This window comes from Desmodus rotundus, chromosome 4 (assembly GCF_022682495.2).
Source record: "Desmodus rotundus isolate HL8 chromosome 4, HLdesRot8A.1, whole genome shotgun sequence".
In the NCBI taxonomy this organism is placed as follows: Eukaryota; Metazoa; Chordata; class Mammalia; order Chiroptera; family Phyllostomidae; genus Desmodus; species Desmodus rotundus.
In genome coordinates this window covers 28233469-28251875 of record NC_071390.1, presented here as the reverse complement: position 1 = coordinate 28251875, position 18407 = coordinate 28233469, and the positions used below count along the sequence as shown (strand labels likewise).

Here is an 18407-nt window from a genome sequence, read left to right as displayed (position 1 = left end):
TAACTGAAATAAACTAAGCATGAATTTCTGACAAGGACTCTTTGTCAAGGATCACTTTTACAAAATTTTCAGTGTGGTAATTTCTAGGACTAAAGCTTTCATCATATTTCCAAATGTTTCTGACTGTAAAAATGATAGATCCTCTACTCCAAAAAATTCAATATTAGTTTTTTATTTCTAAAATCAGAAAGAAGGTAACTTGACATTTGCACTACTTAAATCACATTCTCTGTCCTGTTGTATTGAGAATGGCTTACTCATCTCTTCGCTGTTTATATTACTTCATCCTTGGCTGACTAATTGCCTGGACTTGTTAGTGGTTACAAAAACCAATATGCCCTCACACCCCACCCATACATGAATGGCCATTCAATGTTTTTCTTTGCCAATCACTACCGAAACTGTCCTTTAGGACATTTTAAGAGTTTTCTTTGCTTGTGACAAAAGTATTATTACTCACCTTATTCACTACATTTGTTTCTAGATTTGTGGCTGCTTCTTGTTTATGCTGATTATGACTTGTCACCAGTGAGGCTTTTTGAAAGAAGGCAACTCCCAAAGAGGAGCTCCAACACATCCTGCACAGTAGCAGCATTGTTGGTGTAAGCATCTGACCTACCGAACGGACTACTTAAAGGACAACAATCGCTTGGGTATAATTATTTTGAAAATAATTTTTTTAACTCACATTCCCGTACCTTTGTACGCTGACATTCTCTAGCAAAGCCACTTTTCACACAAATCAGCATTACACAGACATTTTAGGGACCAGAGTATTCACCTTCGCAATGATACTGATCCTGAGTGCCAAGTATATAAATTTAAAGAATACAATGACTGCTTCTAACTGGAATTTTTAAAACTTCTTCTAATTCTGTAAAGGTATGCTAATTCCCTGGCTGTTACTGGCCATATATGAGTACGGTATCCAAACTGAAAGAAAGCTTTTTTTTAAGCATATTTTATTGATTATTCTATTAGTTTTCCCAATTTTTCCCCCTTTATCCCCTGTCCGCCCTGCACCCCTCCAAACCTCCAGCATTCCATCCCCTCTTAGTTCATGTCCATGGGTTGTACCTACAAGTTCTTTGAATTCTGTTTCCTATACCATTTTTGACCTCTCCCCGTCTATTTTATGCCTACCAATTATCTTCTTATTCCCTGTGCCTTTTCCCCCCTATTCCTCCCCTCCCCCTCCCCACTAAACACCCTCCATGTAATGTCCATTCCTCTGATTCTGTTCCTGTTCTAGTTGTTTGCTTAGTTTTTGTTGTTTTTCTTCTCTTTTAGGTTCATTTGTTGATAGCTGTGAGTTTGTTGTCATTTCACTGTTCATAGTTTTTGAGCTTCTTCAATTTCTTAGATAAATCCCTTTAACATTTCATATAACAAGGGCTTGATGATGATGAACTCCTTTAATTTGACCTTATCTGGGAAGCACTTTATCTGCCCTTCCATTCTAAATGATAGCTTTGCTGGATAGAGTAATCTTGGATGGAGGTCCTTGCCTTTCATGACTTGGAATACTTCTTGCCAGCCCCTTCTTGCCTGTAAGGTCTCTTTGGAGAAATCAGCTGACAGTCTTATGGGAAGTCCTTTGTAGGTAACTGTCTCCTTTTCTCTTGCTGCTTCTAAGATTCTCTCCTTCTATTTAATCTTGGGGAATGTAATTATGATGTGCCTTGGTGTGTTCCTCCTTGGGTCCAGCTTCTTTGGGACTCTCTGAGCTTCCTGGACTTCCTGGAAGTCTATTTCCTTTGCCAGATTGGGGAAGTTTTCCTTCATTATTTATCCAAATGAGTTTTCAATTTCTTGCTCTTGTTCTTCTCCTTCTGGCACCCCTATAATTCAGATACTGGATCGTTTCAGGTTGTCTCAGAGGTTCCTAAGCTTCTTTTCATTTTTTTGAATTCTTGTTTCTTTATTCTGTTCTGGTTGGATGATTATTTATTCTTTTTATTCCAAATCATTGATTTGAGTCCTGGTTTCCTTCCTGTCACTGTTGGTTCCCTGAATATTTTGCTTTATTTCACTTTGGGTATCTTTCATTTGCTCTTGCATTTTGTGACCAAGCTCAATCAGTTCTGTGAGCATTTTGATTACCAGGGCTTTGAACTCTCCATCAGATAGATTGGCTATTTCCTCATTGCTTAGCTCTCTTTCTAAAGTTTTGGTCGGTTCTCTCATTTGGGCCATATTTCCTCATGTTGGCGCACCTGTTAAGTTGTATTCACCCAGGCAGGGCAACTCTCCTTGCTGCGCTGTGGCGCTGCCTGTGGGGGAGGGGCCACAGAGGGAACAGTGCAGCTTGCCTGTTTGTCTCTAGCGCACTTTCCAATGGACTCTCGTGTGAGACTGGGAGTTTTTCCCACTGCAGAACCCTGTAGTCCACAGTCAGCTCTGAGTCTCAGTTTCACCTTCAGCCAGCCCCACCCATGCTGTCCGCCACCTTGCCACAGGTCCTCTCTGTCCACCCATCTTACTGGTCTGGTTGGTCTGTTGGACTGTTTCTTTAATTCCTTGGTGGTCAGAATTCCAAGTAGTTTGATTTTCTGGCACATCTGGTTGTTTATTGATTTTAGATTGGTTGTTATCCTCCTTTTGGTTGTGCGAGGAAGTGAAGGGTTTCTACCTATGCCTCCAACTTGGCTGCAACTCCTCAGAAAGCTTCCTTTATAGTCTTTTTTAAAAGTCTCTTAAGTTAACTTCCATAATACATAGAACCTTGGTTCTCGAACTTCATTCGTTCCAGAAGGCTGTTAAAGATGCAATTTTTTCAAAAACTGAATCATTTTCTTCTCATTAGAAATACAGTATCAGCATGAAAGGTTTGTCGAGAACCAAAGTTTTGTTTGACAACTGAAACATTGTTTTCCACAAACAACTTGGTCAAAAACCAGATTCAAGATGGGAGATGTCTGAGAACCAAGGTTTTATTGTGAGCATAAATTTGAAAGTACACTAAACAATCTATTCGTTATATGTAATGTTATAATCCCAAAGCAGTATTTTTAAAATCATAGCAACCTATTAATAACAATTACATCTGTTAAGTGGGATTGGCAGGAACAGAAGAGGGAGACTTTTTGTTTTTTACTTTAAATACTTTAGTACTGATTAAATATTTAAACAATTTTAGCTTTTAAAAGAAACAACCCTGACTTCAAAAAAAGGGTACAATTGTAAAATCAAGACTCTCCACACTAATTTTTGTTTTTACACCCTGTCATCCCCACCTCTAATCTCCTTGCAGACTGAAGCACTTTGAGAGCAGACGCATTGTGCGTCTTCTATAGCATCTATCTCACACAGAGCCACCCCCATAGCTGACGGCCCTGCAAGTAGATGGTTAGAGGTGAAAGCAATGGGAGCAGGAGGATTCAACAAGCCCCGAAGTGAGCATTAGAAATAGCAGTTCTATTTAGAAGTGCTGGGCATCAAAGTTTTGCCATACTGAAGCTGCCTTTTGGGATATGGATATTAAGCTGTTTGTTAAGAAACAAGACTCAGAAAGAACCTCTGACCCTTCCCCTTCTTGCCTATGAGATTTAGATGGAAAGGCCTACTCCAAGAAGGGAATTTTGTTTTAGCTTAATTTGAATTAGGTATGGTAAACAGGAGGGCTTCAGGCAGGGGCCTGTTAGCTAGATACCCCGGGTCCCACTGTTTCTGAGTTGCCTTGCAAGAATCCTCCTGCTGCATGTGTTCCCCTCTCCCTCAAGTACCTATAAATCGCCTCGCTTCTGAAATCTAAGACCTCATTTCCCCCACTTTTCCTCTTTTGTCCAAATTGTCACATATGCCCAATGTTCCCTCACTGTTTTTGAAATTTTCATGCTTATGTGACTTTCCCATATGCACTTATTAAAATTTGATTTTCTCCTGTTAATCTGTCTATATTAATTTGATTATTAGCCCATTTAGAAGAACTTAGAAGGTGGGAGGGAAAGTATTCTATTTTTAATCTCTATTAGAAAGTAGACTTTAGAGTAAAAGATCCACTATGTTCTCCCTTTGAAATTCTGGTTAATATCTATTCACAACTCTATTCACTCTGCTCCTTAAACATTTAGGCCTTTATTTGAATGGGATGGCCAGAATAACCCTCTGCAGAGCAAATGCTTAGGTCACCGTTACCACAATTTTGAAAATATTATCCTGAGTATTACGTACAAAGTCCCATGCAAGGAACTAACTCCGGTTTGACATTCTTCTTTTGGAACTTCTTAGTTATTGTTTCTAATCTCTAAATTCAATTCTATACCTTCCTACCCAACAAACTCACTTTGTATTTGGTCACTATTCTCAATAACCTAGCACTTTCTCCACGGAGCCCATACACTTAAGCTTCAGCTGCATCTTAGGTCATGAGTCACAAATATAGGTGCCTACACTGGTACTAGGCAGATATTTTAAGTACAGGGGCATGGTTTAAGAAATAAAAGAAGTAACAATGACATAACCACTTCTCAGTGCCAGACTGTGAGTTTATAAAAAATCATGTAGGTAAAAACGAGTTCTGAAATCTTCTATTCTGAACTGTAAAATACAATGCTATGCAAAGAGGCCATGGGTTTAAATTAGGTCAAGGAGAACTAATGCACGAAAGCTGCTGTTGACAAACCTGTCCCAAATTTGCTGAAGGGGTGTTTGGGATTTCCCGTAGCTTTTTCCAACTGAAAGAGTCTCCAAGCATCGTTCATCACATTCTTCTCATGTTCTGAATCAACTGCATTCACCTCTCTGTCTTTGCAACTCTCATCAAACAAGGGGCACAGAAAAAACTGTGCAAACCTAAGGGTGTGAAACATAATTTAAAAGCTGTTATTTTCAAAAAGTGGCCTTAAAAAATGTTTGAAACTTAACAGATAGGAAATATGAACTCTACAGAACCAGAAAAAAATTACCATTGCTCCTAAGAAAAAAGGAATCCAAAATATATTCGAAGAAACAGAAGAAAACTATAATACTGGACATATGTAAATTCAGAAGCCAATCTACTCTGGAAATGTTATATAATTAGTGAAAATATAAAAAGATTAACACCTTTGTTTCAGAAACCAGTTCCCATGTGTTTTTTCCACACCACCAAACAATCCTCCAACACCAACTGGGTATGCCACAATTCAGCTCAGTTATGACACTATCTACCTAAAAACCAGCTGCTCAGTCCTACAAGACTGCCCCCTTCAGAGACAAGTCAAAAGTCTGGTTGTCACCTAGGCTTCTGACCAACCCTCTGAACAACAGATCAGAGGATTCTACAACTTCCTCGTCAGGTTCAATTAATTTACCAGAGCAGCTCACAGGGCTCAGAGAAACATTTAACTTACTGTTGGGAACCGAACTGCCTGGGTTCAAGAACTGTAACCTTGCTGACAGGTGAGACGGTCCTACGGCTAGGGCCAAGTAAAGAGACCTTGGGACCATAAGCCACTAAGGAGATAAAACTTATCCTCCCAGCAGGGGCACAGCCTCTGCCCTCTTCACTTCACCCTGCTTGGTCCCCGGAGGATGGCTGGATAGCCAATGATGGGTAAGATTCCTCAAGGAAGGAACAAACTACAACAGGCACAGTCACAAAGGGGCCACCAGGGAAGGACTTGTCCTCATTCTATCTGTAAAAAGTCTCCTAATCTCTTGGCGGCCTTGCTTCCCCCACCTGATTCAGGCCTGAAACAATGCTAGAGGCAGGTGCAGCCCTGTGCTGGAATGGGTGGTATCCGGGGGCAATCTGTCCTGAGAAAGAATGTATTAAATCCTGTGAAACCTGCTTTGCTAAGAATGCCCTCAAGTTAATATATACTAAATGTTTAGGGTCCAAACACAAAATGGGTTTGTTTCCCCAGGTTTTATGGCTGATTGGTGTCACTCTGTCTACCAGACCCTGACTCAAAAGGACCCTCGTGATCCCAAAAATGTTATCTGTAAACCATATCTTCTTTCTTTGATATGTATCCCTATGCAAGCTAAACTCGATAAAAGCCCAAGGAAAAAGGTGCTCGGGGCTAATCCTCTGAGAGATTAGCCAGATTTTTCTCCCCAAGCAGATTACGTTTTGGTAGTCTTATTCTCATCCGAGGCAGCTGGGAGAGCTCTACAGGATGGAGTTCTCCCACAATTTACTAGATTACTGGTTTATTATAAAAGGGTATAATCCAGGAACAGCCCAATAAAAGAGATGCATAGGGCAAGATATGTGCTCAGAGGAGCTTCCATGCCCTCTGGGCACACCTCTTTCACCAAATCTCCATGTGGTCAAACCTTAGAGCTCTCCAAATTCCATTCCTTTGAGGTTTTAGGGAGCCTTCATTATACTGGCATGGCTGATTAAATCATTGACCATTGATGACTGAACCTAATCTCCAGCCCCATTTCCCTCCATGGAGGTTTGGTGGGGGGACTACAAGTTCCAACTCCCTAATCACCTGCTTCCACTCTTGGGTTACCCACAGGCTTCCCGGAAGTCCTTGAAAACAAAACAAATGACATCCTTACAGCTCTCATCAGTTAGGAATCTGCAAGGGTTTTAGGAGTCAGGACTAGAAAAGAAGACCAAATATATATTTCTTATTATAAATCTCAATGTCACAACAGCAAAATTAAGGCAGACTTATGGAGACAGCAGCAATCTGTTTAGGATTTGCAATTTGGCGTATCTGTGAAAAGCCTTGTTATATATGGCTAATTCTCAAAAAAAGGAAAAGGCAGGTGATTGTTCTTAGGCAAATAAATCTTAAATTTACAGTTTTAGATGTAATATCACTAAGACTCAGATATTTTGGGACAAACTAAGTGACCTACTTTTAAAAGGCTCTACTTGAAATTTTTTCTTTTGGAGAAAAACAAACAAACCTACTTCCATTAGTGAAGAAAATGGAGTGAAAAACCTATGACGTAGTAGTCTGACTAACCTAACTATGGGCTCCTATGAAACCTGAGTATTTTAAAATTTTAATAAGCAGTGATTCAACAAATAATATGGCATGTAACTCTAACATAAGTAACCAATATGCTTTTCTTGAGGCTATTCTTCAATAGTAGTACTAAAGTTTAAGTACAATACTTTTAGTTAATAAATTAATTCTCCTATATCAGGTTGCAATTTACATCATGATTTCATAGTGATTCTTCTTAAGGAACTTTAGCCCCCATCTTATAAAAACATGACCCAGAATTCAGATGAAGCTAAGAGTAGAGGGTCTGTCTGAACAGAACTACTATTCAGTGGACCTAAGAGACTCCTGAGACTGTAACATCCAAGCAACTGCACCTTGTGCAGTCCAGTTGTCAAAGAGGCTATTATTATTTGATATTTATTTTACGTATATAGTGGATATAATACTATGCTAAGTACTCTACCCATACCAACCCAAAGAGATATCCATCTATCTGTAGTCTATAATCAAAGATATATTGAAATAGAGCTATTTCTGGACATATAACCTCCTTTACCTATCTCAATATATTCAGGCTGGGAAAAGTGCCTAATAGCCACATACTGTAGCTGGAGAGCCCCACATAAAGGGTCACAATCATGACACAGTTCTGTATAAGCAATGTTTTTTAAAAAGATGCTTTTATACAAGTGGTTTTTTCACCCTCAGCCAAGTAATATACATCCTCCATCATACAGAGATCTATTATATGAACATCTGCAGTACCATTTGTAAGGCAGGAAATTAAATTCAGTGTATGATCCCAGGGAACTCATTAATGTTAGTCTTCTGGGAATACATATAAAAGATGACTATACCTCAAAGCTGCTGCCTAAAGGTTGAAACATAAGCTAGAATAAGTAAGAAACAGGCTGCTCTGACCCAGTCACATATTCTGAACCCACGCCTTTACCCTGTTAATATTCTCTGAGCTAGGGGAAAAATTCAAACTATTAGGTTCCTTAAAAAATAGAATGACTATTATTAATATAAATAAGCAAATAAAGTTGACAATTACTAACACTGCAAAGTCAAACTCATTACAGACCCACTACAGAGGTTCAGATTATACCTTGCTGACACAGAAAACTATAAAGATTCGCCAAGCAAAATTACATTTTTAATAATGAATCAAATCCCTGATATAACAAAAAAAAATTAATTGTTAGCTCTATAGAAAACTGACCAGGAAATTAAAGTGGCCTAAGGGAGCTTGCCATAGAAAATACTTTCACAAAGTGTCCCCAGAGTTGAAACTGCAGGTCAAAACATTCTGTCTCTACTAAGTATTCTTGAGAATACAGTATTTGCATTCTAGCATCCTGGAACAGGAATATGTTTGAAAAGAGATCCACTGCATTTTTGTCCACTAGAGTTTATTGTTCATCACCTGCTTCACATGTAATACCAGTTAGAATGGGAAGGGCTGGTGAGAATTTTATAAGTCAATAAAACATTCTATAGGCCTGAAGGTTGGTTAAAGTCATACCATTATTTTTTCTCTACAAAAATGTAAATATTTGAGATCATTTATTATCATTTTTCTTTTTTACAAAAACCAGGGGAAGAAATACTGATTAAAACAACTTTCGTTAAGCTATGAAGACATTTTTGTAAAAATAACCCATAGTATTGATGTGATAAGTGCACAAAGCTGGATATTTCATAGAGTACTCAGCATTACCTGTCTAGGGCACCTTCTAGGTGTTCATGGGAAACATCAAAATAGTAGTTGGTATGCTCTCCACTAGTAAAAGCATTTGAACTTCCTGCATGCTCACTGAGAAACTGGCTGTATTCATTTTCTTTAGGATATTTCTTTGTTCCCAAAAATAGCATATGTTCACAAAAATGACTTAGGCCAGGAATATTTGGAGGGTCTGACAATGAACCTGAAAAAGTAGAAAAACAAATACATAATAAATCATTTTTTATGTTGAAGGATACCAAGTACAGGCAAGTTACAGATAATGTGAAACTTCTGTTAGCATGACATCTCCAGCCACAGCTACGGAAAGTTAAGCACAGCTGCTCTACAATGATATCATTTAGTTCTAGCCCCATCTTTTGACATTAATTAGTTGGTGGCCTTGGGAAGATTTTAACCTCTCTGCACATTCGTTCCGTCACACAACACATTGGAGGGAAAGAACTGAATTTACTGTTTGTTGGGTTTTGTTTTATTTTTATTTTTTTCAGGAGACAATATAGCATAGGGTACTGGTTTGGGGGTTAGCAGCTCTGCTAGCTGTGAAACTTTGAGACCGATACTTTATCCACCTTGCCTCAGTCCCTTTTCTATACATATGAAATTTAGACTTGTGTGAATAAAAATTAGATGATATTTGCAAAGCATACTACATGGTGCTCAGCAATAATTATTTGTTCAACATATGGTGATTATTACTTTATTTTCTCAATTTTAAAATGCCACTGAGTTAAATAAAAGCTTTTCAGAGAGGGAAAAAAAAAAAGAAAAACATGCCTCACTAAATGTACATATAGATAAGAAGTAACCTGAGGATAAAGCAGCATTAAATATGGAATAAATGTGCACACAAAAGTCTAGGAAACAATATTTCCCAGTGTACCGAGTTTACAAAAGTAAAAGCATTAGAACTGTTTCAGTAAAGGATGGGAATGAATGTCCTTGCTGCTAGGTCACCTCAGCCAGGAACCTAACAAGGTACTCTTGATAAATGTAAGATTGTTTAATTTAGACAACTGTAGATTACCAGTACCTGTACAAATATATATACAGGGCTCCCGTACAAAGTAAGGTACATTTAATTGGGAACTGTTGGGTGGGTCTTTACTTGCACAAATACGGAAAGCTCTGATAAATGTCAGCATTAGGTCAATGAAACTGAACAAAGCTTCATTCACAATTTTAAACTGTACCTATGTGTACATCAAGCGCTGCTGATGACTTATCTGTGGTGGGATCGCTGATGAGAAGTACTTTGATGCCATTGGCCAGCTCTAGCCCACGGTATTCTCGCTTATCTTCCGGAGATTTGACAATGTGATTTTCTAGTCTCTTGACAGCTGGATTATTCATTTTGCTGTAGCTCTCTTTTTGGAAACTTAAAAGAAAAAAGTTAACTGTTAGAGTGTGGCTTTTTTTTTTTTTTTTTAAAGAACAAAGTTACACCAGGCAAACACATACAAGAGCATCACCAGATTAAAAAATATGTATCTGGAGGAAACTTTTTACAGCCTACCTACTGGGTATAATCATTCCACTCCTCCCTCCCTCTTACCCATCATTCTTTCAGAGAGATGTTAACAATATTGTTTTCATAGGGCCATATTTAGGACAACACATGGGTAGGGATTTGAGACAGAATGGGTTGGGCCATGAATTGGTCAATGTGCTGACCTAGAATAGTTTTCAATTACCAATAACTGCTCTCCACACATTTCAGAGGCATCTCCTAGAGTAAATAAGGTGAGAGGTGTAAGAATTATTATTGGGTCATCAAAAACATTGCTCAACCTGATGATATTCAAAGACAGGTCTGCCCTAGAACTCATTAGTCTGGTATGCACATGCCCAGAACATAGGTAACAACCTCCAATGAGGAAAAATCCTGTAAAGTCTTAATGCAAAATAAGAGACCTGGGCTGTCCTATGAGTCATGGCAACAAAAGTAGGAAACATAAAAACAAACAAAGTGGGAAGGGCCTCAAGCAATTTTTGTAGTCTGGTGCAGAGCTGAGTGCCAGGGCAGAAGCAAGTCCAGGGATCTTAGCAGAGATGTCAAATTGTCTCAGAAAGGACTGCCTTCCCTTCCTCTCGCAGTCCTCTCCTTTCTTTTCTAGGAAAGCCAGAGTTACGGTGATGGAAAGGGATTACCAGCACAGAGTCCTGAGGACTAGTGCTATACAGGGATTACTAGTGCAGTGAAGGGATTTCCAGAGCCTGGGGTACGTATGTTTTTGAGACCAAGAGTGGATGATATTTTTGTCTATGTTGGGAACTGCTTAAGAGACAAAAACTAAGCCTGCTATGAGTAGATCAATATACTAATCAAGTAAAGCCAAAAACGTATCTGAAACTATAGAGGAAAATGACCCTGTGCTAACACATTTGCTTCTCATCTGGAAGACTAAAGAAGTGGATCTGACTGCTCCTTAAAGACTGACAGACATCAGATTTAAAAGTAAATCAGAGCAGACATAAATAGACATACAATTATATTGGATAAAAGCTTTATTTTTTTTGTGTTAAAATCTCTGGAGATTAACGGAGGGAAAACTCCAGTTTGCTTTTATCATAAAAGCTTCCTTTCTAAAATCATCTGTAACTATTCTTCTGAATAAGAACTGATAGACCAAAGAGGTTTGTTTGCTCCTTTAAGATTTTCCCTGATACTGTCTTTTGAAAAGAATATTTGGAATATTAAAGATCAGTAGTATAGGTCATACAACAGGTATAATACTGTTTTTTTAAAACCGGATAGTACTTTACAGAGACACTGCTAATAGTCTGCCCTATTTATAGTAAATAGTCTTTACTATTTATAGTAAAAATTTATTGAAAAACAATATAAAATATAATACTAACATTTTTGGAATATAAGCCTGCTGTTGGAAAATTCAAAAGCAATTTGGAAGTAAAAAGGCATTATAAACCACTCCTTTATACTTCATAAGCCATAAATCACTTTTAAGACCAATGTCAAAGGCAGATGGAAACATCTGAGTGAAAAATCTTAAAAAATACTGTTTTGTGGTTTAAAAAAAAATCCCAGGGTAACAGAAATGGTCTATCCAAGCCTCCAAAGACAGGTTAAGGTATTTCCCCAAGGATGATCTGTTTGGACTGCAGCAAATGCCTTCAGTAAATAGCTGGTCTTCAAAACCTTAATTTGCGTTCAATATAAATTACTTTAAAAAAATGAGCTCTAAGCTAGCAGCAACATTAAGATTCAATAAGCCATGAGGTAGCCTCCATTAAGACCCCACAGCCAGAAGAGCAGCATTAACAGGTGGGTAGCTCAGACAGTTAGACCATCATCCCCACATGCCAAGGTTGCAGGTTCAATCCCTATCAGAGCACATACAGGAATCAATCAATGAAAGCATAAGTAAGTGGAACAACAAATCAATGTTTCTCTCTTTCTCCCTCTTCTTTTCTCCCTTCCCCTCTCTCTTTCTGAAATCAATTTTTTAAAAAAATTTTTAAGAGAGAAAGCTCAGTGTGCCCCACAGAGATGCCCAAGCTTCTCCCTGCAAAGCTCTACTAGAGGAAGGGAAGGGGTTGGAATTCTGGTGATGAATTCCACTAAATGCGAGTAAAAACTAAAGGTTATTTTGGCTCCATTGCCATTGTTTACACCCAAAGCCCTTTACTGTGCTTGCCCAGCTGGTTTGATTAAGGGGAACCAAAAGTTACAAGCGATTAAAATGTAATGATGATGATGATGATGATGATGATGATGATACTGCTAATGGTGGAGCTCTAACCCACAACTGCACTGAGGAGATGAAATACAGTTCACTTTGGTAGGACAAATTGTCTCATTCTGCGGAAGGTGAAATATTCATTATAATTAAGATAACCACCCTCAACTATAGGCTACGTTTTGTACTTTTTTCAGGGTTTGATTTTTCTTGTCCATATTTTCATTTTCATAAAGGAAAAAATATGATCAGAGGTATTATGTAACTCATTTGGGCACTGAAGCTATGTCTGATTAATATCCCTGGTGTGTAGCTAAGAATAAAAAGATACATATATTCTATAAATCAAACATAAAAATTAGTCCAACTACTTTTAGACATTTGTATACAAGATCAAGGACAACTAAAAATTTCCAAGCTGGCAATGCTCCCAAATCAAATAGCATGACTACTTGAGGAAGCAAAAGCCAAAAGGAATAATAGCAACATTTTCAAACAAGACCCTCCCCAGCAATCCACATTCAACAGGCACAGGCTGGCTTTACCTATAGCGTATCTATCAACACATCCTATGTCAATGTGATTCTCACCTTCTGGGGAACTGAAGGAAATGATCTGGAACTCCTCCTCTGGTGATGAATTCATCAACAGCTTGCCTGTCTCTGTATTTATACTCACGAGATCACATGTCTATCCATCCCACCTCATTAGCATAAAGCCTTCAAAAGTAATTTTATTTATTGCAAATGTTCTCCAATATGCACCAAACAAAGAGCAAGCAAGCAAGCATTCTGACTTTTAGATGACAAGCTAGTGCTAAATCAAATGCTTTACCAGACATTTACTTGATATTTTTAACTCGTCAAACTCACAATCTTAGAAGCAATAAAATTACTTTCAACTTCAGGGACATTATCCTACATTGGAAACTTCATCTTAAGACACAGAATTGTCAGTGTTCAGCATTGTGATAAAATTGGAGAGATTCAGTAATTACAGCATTATTTTGTAATTCTGTTTAGAATTTAAAACAATGACTGAAGACAGAGAAGATAAAACCTGGAAGAGCCATTAGATATTATCTAGTTCTTTGCAGTTCACGGACTAACAACTCTGACTCTTCTTTGGGAGCTTGTCAAAACGTAAAATAAAAGAAGCTACCAGAGACCTACTTAGCCGGAATCTGCATTTTAACAAGATCCCCAGATGTTAGTCCCCTCTCTTACTTTGAAGGAAACTGGAACCTCAGGGACCTTAAATCACTTGTCTAAGAGCATACAGCAAAGAGTTGCAAATAGAACTCAGTTCTTAACTGTGCCCACCCAGCACCCCCAAATCCAAACAAATATTTAAGGAGGTCTATTAAGATCCAGACACTACACCATGCATGCTGTCTATAAAAATGAATATGCCACAGCCCTTACCCTGAAGGAACCCAGGCTAGTGACAGATATGAAACAAGTCATCTTTTAACTGTGGTGACACAGTTATCCCCTGGGCACTGGAGGAGTCATGAGAGGGGCGCGCCAAACTTCCCAGGAGGGGAGAGAGGAAAGAGAGTGAGTAAAGCAGGCCAAATAAAAGGAGGGGAGTGCCTGAGCAAAGGACTGGTGGTGAGGAAAAACACAAGGCATAAGTGGAAACACAAGAGCTTGGTATTAACAGAACTACAACCAGAACTTCCACTGAGAGATCCTAGACTTTTATCTTGACATGTAAAGGCCTAAATTTCAGGTTTGCAAAAACAAATTCCCAAGTAGGTCATTTCCAAATTCTCATACCAAGGAGAAATTTTTCTTTGCAAATAATCTTTCTTCAAATGACCTTTTACAGTCTTCTTTTTTCATTTCCCTTTAAGTGTTTCACAGTGTACTGAATAGACTGAGAAACTTTACTTTGCCCTTTGTTCCTTACCCACGCCATGGTCCCAGACACAAAGGTAGACCTGACCCATTTCTAATTCTAAATAAATGACCGATAAATCCAAACAGGCAAATGATCGTGCTAATAATCAATTATGTATCAAAACTTCCCTTCCGTGGAATCCATCCACCCACTTCCAAACCGCAGGCGGAAACTGAGCTTGCCCTGTGGCACTCCTGAATGAGGGAAGTGTCCAAGGAGAAAATGCCTGAAATCAGAACCACACCACAAACATTTCTTCCCCATAGAAAGCAAAGGTAAGTAAGAGAATGTGAAGGTAGTGATGGCATGAGCCCTAGGATGCCTCACTATAAGACTCCATATTCACAAATACTATTTACATTACTTGAGCTAAAAAAATTACATGTCTCAGGGAGCCATCTACCCATAGCTCTTCAGTTACAGCACACCAACACCTCATACACCAGCTACCTCATAAAGGTGGGTATAACCTATAATCCGGTCAATTAAACCCTATTTCCCCCTGATGAGAGGCTTTGCCTTTGTTCCAGGCAAAATGTCAACTGCTCTAACTCTGTGCCCTCTGGAAAGGAGTTTACAAGGAAAAGTAAACAAACACTTAAATGAATAAAAGATGGTTGCAATTTAAAGGAATCCTACAGCAGCATCATTTTAGAGATACGTGGTTTTGTAAATTTTGTTCTAGTCTTGGTGCTTATATATCAAGGGCTGTTAACTCCAAAAGCGACAAACTTATGTAGGGGAGGAAGATACTTTACCGTCTAGATTCCTTGGCGGTAGGACTAATAATTGAATCGACATGAGACAAATTACCAAGAGTAAATAACTAAATTTAATTAGGTATGTATTTATGTATAGGAACCCCAGATACATGAGAGAGGGACCCCTACGTGCATGAGAGGTTCAGAGAGAAAAAGGTAAAAGTTTCTCTTGAGTCCACAGGGTCTTCACTGTCTTCACCTTAAAATAATCCACATGCCAAAGTAGCACATCTTGCCAGGCCTATTCTGAATACCTTCACTGAACATGGAACATTTTATACACTTTATGAAGGTTTAAGCACAGTTAATTACAGAAGGTTTCTTATAGTTGTAGTTTGGGAACCAAGGATGTTTCACAAGTATCCTTCCTCCACAATTAGAAACTGTGAGTGACAGACTCATAGATGGAGAGCAGGATGACAGCTGGTGGGGGAAGGCGGTAGGCTCCAGGGTGGAGGGACTGAGCAAAAAGGAAAAAGGACTCATGGACAACAGTGTGATGTTTGGGGGCATATAAGGGGACTAAATGGTAATGGAAAAAAATACAATAAAGATTAAATTAAAAAATATAAAATTTACTGATTAAATTTAGAAAGAAAATGTGAGGTAGATGCCACTGTACAAAATTAATCCTAACAATCACTCCATTTTTCAAGTGTCATATACTTTACAAACTGCTAATTTCATCTTCCCATTCTCCCTAACCCCACAGGAAGAAACAAAAGCTCAGTGATTAAGTGATTTGCCCAGAGGCATTCACTAACTTGGGCTGTGACAAAGCCAGGACCTGTAAGGAAAGAGGAGGCACAGGAAGGGGAGGAGGAGAAGGACGTGCTTAAAGAAATCAAACGTGGCTTTCTTCCTCGGCTCCCAATTACCACCCCCACAGTCCTCCCTGACCCCATTCTCCACCTCCCTAACAATCCCCAAAAACAAAAATGAGGAAATGAAATTTAAATATGTCAAAACAAATCGTGGGAGAAAAGTGTTTTGTTTTCCTCTTCTTCCTCCCCATATAAAAGAGATAAACAGTGGAAGGAGCCTGGAAGAATGCTTCTGATTTACCAAACAAGTCCCCGGGCTGAGAACAATATTATCTCACTATACTTTGCTAATAAAAAATAAAGAGGAAAATGTATGGCAGGATTGAACAGAGAGCAGGTTTAAAGACAGAGAAGAGTGTATAGAATTATCTCATGCATGAAAAGGAATATGAAAATAATTATTACAGTAGATATGGTAGGGTTCTGGGTAATTTATTTTTTTGATGCATCCATTAAGCCATAGGAACCGAAAAAAAGAAAAATCATGTAATCATCTTGGTAGTTGTAGAAAAAGTACTTAACTAAATTCAATGGTCATTCATCTTTTTAAAAAAAGTCAGCAAACTAAAAATAAAAGGGAGAATATTCCTTCATCCCCACAAACAGGATACCACTATCTTCTCTTCTAGTCAACACTGTACTGGTAATTCTGACCAGTCCAACAATGCAAGAAAAAGAAAACACACATAGATGAGATAGAAGAGGGGGAAAAAACTAACATTATTCACAGGTGACATGATTGTTTGTATAAAAATCCCAAGGATCTACTGACAACTTCCATTTCTGTGTAGGCCATAGCAACCTGATTCAGGTTCAATAACTAGAAAAGCCACATCAAATTACAAAAATATTGTTTTAATTTTTACCCGAGGACATGCTTATTGATTTTTAGAGAGAGGGAGATAAACATCGATTGGTTGACTCTCCTACGTGCCCCAAACGGACACTGAACTCTCAGCCTAAAAGTGCCCTGACTAGGAATCAAACCTTTAGGTTTACAGGACGATGCTCCAGCGCACTGAGCCACACCAGCCAGGGCACAAGAACCACATTTTAAAAGATGTTGGAGAATTGTAAAAGCAATGAGGATTGCAGACAGTGGAATTCCACAGAGAGGCGAGCCCTAAGGTGAGCTGATGATCATCACCTGTTTTCTTCTCTGGGGGTATTTGCCAATTCTGGGTGTAGCCTTAAGATCATGCCTGGCCCAAGCAGAAGGAAGAACTGTACTCAGGGAAGAGAAACAAGTGAGGCTTAGGTATGCACAAGAGTGTGATGTGACAGATTACAGACCCATGATGCCCCAAATTCAGCTTATTTTAACCACAGGAGATTTTTCTGAGGTACCACTACGTACCTACCAGAATGACTAAAATGAAAAAGTTGGAAAATACCAGGTGATAGAGAAGTTACGAGGCAACCCAAACTCTCATACACTGCCAGTGGGAACGCATATTAGTACAACCATTATTAAAAAATGGTAGTATATACTAAAAGCACATATAAAACTGACAATAAGACCTAGCAACTCACCCCAAATAAATGCATTTGTATGTTTATAGCAATACTATTCATAAAAACTAAAACTAAAAATGACCAAATGTCCATCAACAGCGAAAAGATAACCTGTGACACATCCCTACAATGGAATGGTACACAACAAAGAAAATAATGTGCAACAAAGCATAACAGTAAGGGTGAATCTCACTAATAAGGTTGAATGAGTGAAGCTAGATGCAAGAGAATAAATACTGTATCCTACCATACATATAAAGTATAAGGACAAGTAAAATCAAGGGATAGTGATTAGGAGGAAGTATGAGGGAAGCTTTTGGGGTACTGGTCAATTACTGGCTACAAAAGTGTGTTCAGTTTGTGAAATTCATCAAACTGAACACTTATGTATTGCAATTAAAAGATTTTTAAAATATCATGAAATACAGTAAAAAAAGGAGGGAGGAAAATACATTAATTACTCAGGCTATAAATATCCACCAAAAGTCATCCTGAAAATAGTACCACTTAGATACTGAAAAGTATTTATCCATATCAAACAGGTGCTAAACAGAGAAGGCTCACTAAGAAATAATAGTCCAATTAATATGATAATTATCTAAACCTTCTCAGGTGTGTCCTGAGACAATTTTATTGATGTCAGTCTGGCAACAAGAAATAAGAAGACCATTAAGTACAGCATGAGTCAACATAACTAAGTCACTAATAAAGTATGTTAAAGACTTTAATTGTCTTTACTTATGTTAAGATTTGAAAACTAGCTCTAGTAATTACTTACATAGGCTATAGTTAATATTTAAAAATAAAACGATATTCCCAGCAAATAAAAGTGACAAGCAATAAATGTAGTCCAAATAAAATCAAAATGATTAAACTTTAAATAAATTCTCCCATCAAAAAATTTTAAATTATATTTTATTGATTATGCTATTATGGTTGTCCCAATATTTTTCCTGTTGCCCTCCTCCACCCAGCACCCCAACTCTCTCACACAAATCCCCACACCATTGTTCATGTCCATGGGTAATGTGTATAAATTCTCAGGCTACTCCATT

The 18407-nt window shown here is 38.2% G+C and overlaps 1 protein-coding gene across 5 annotated transcripts in view; it reads right to left on the bottom strand.

Annotated features, from left to right (window-relative positions):
* IDE (insulin degrading enzyme) overlaps positions 1-18407 on the bottom strand; it is an 84707-nt gene that overhangs the window by 49787 nt on the left and 16513 nt on the right. For 4 of the 5 annotated variants that reach the window (XM_045197741.2, XM_024563485.3, XM_024563484.3 and 1 more), the window contains exons 2-4: positions 9840-10024; positions 8623-8830; positions 4625-4794 (exon numbers count right to left, since the gene is read on the bottom strand). In XM_045197741.2, the coding sequence (XP_045053676.1) occupies positions 4625-4794; positions 8623-8830; positions 9840-10024 (563 nt within the window). Of the gene's footprint in view, positions 1-4624; positions 4795-8622; positions 8831-9839; positions 10025-12937; positions 12991-18407 lie in introns of those variants that run through there. The other variant, XM_045197742.2, reaches the window with a different exon arrangement.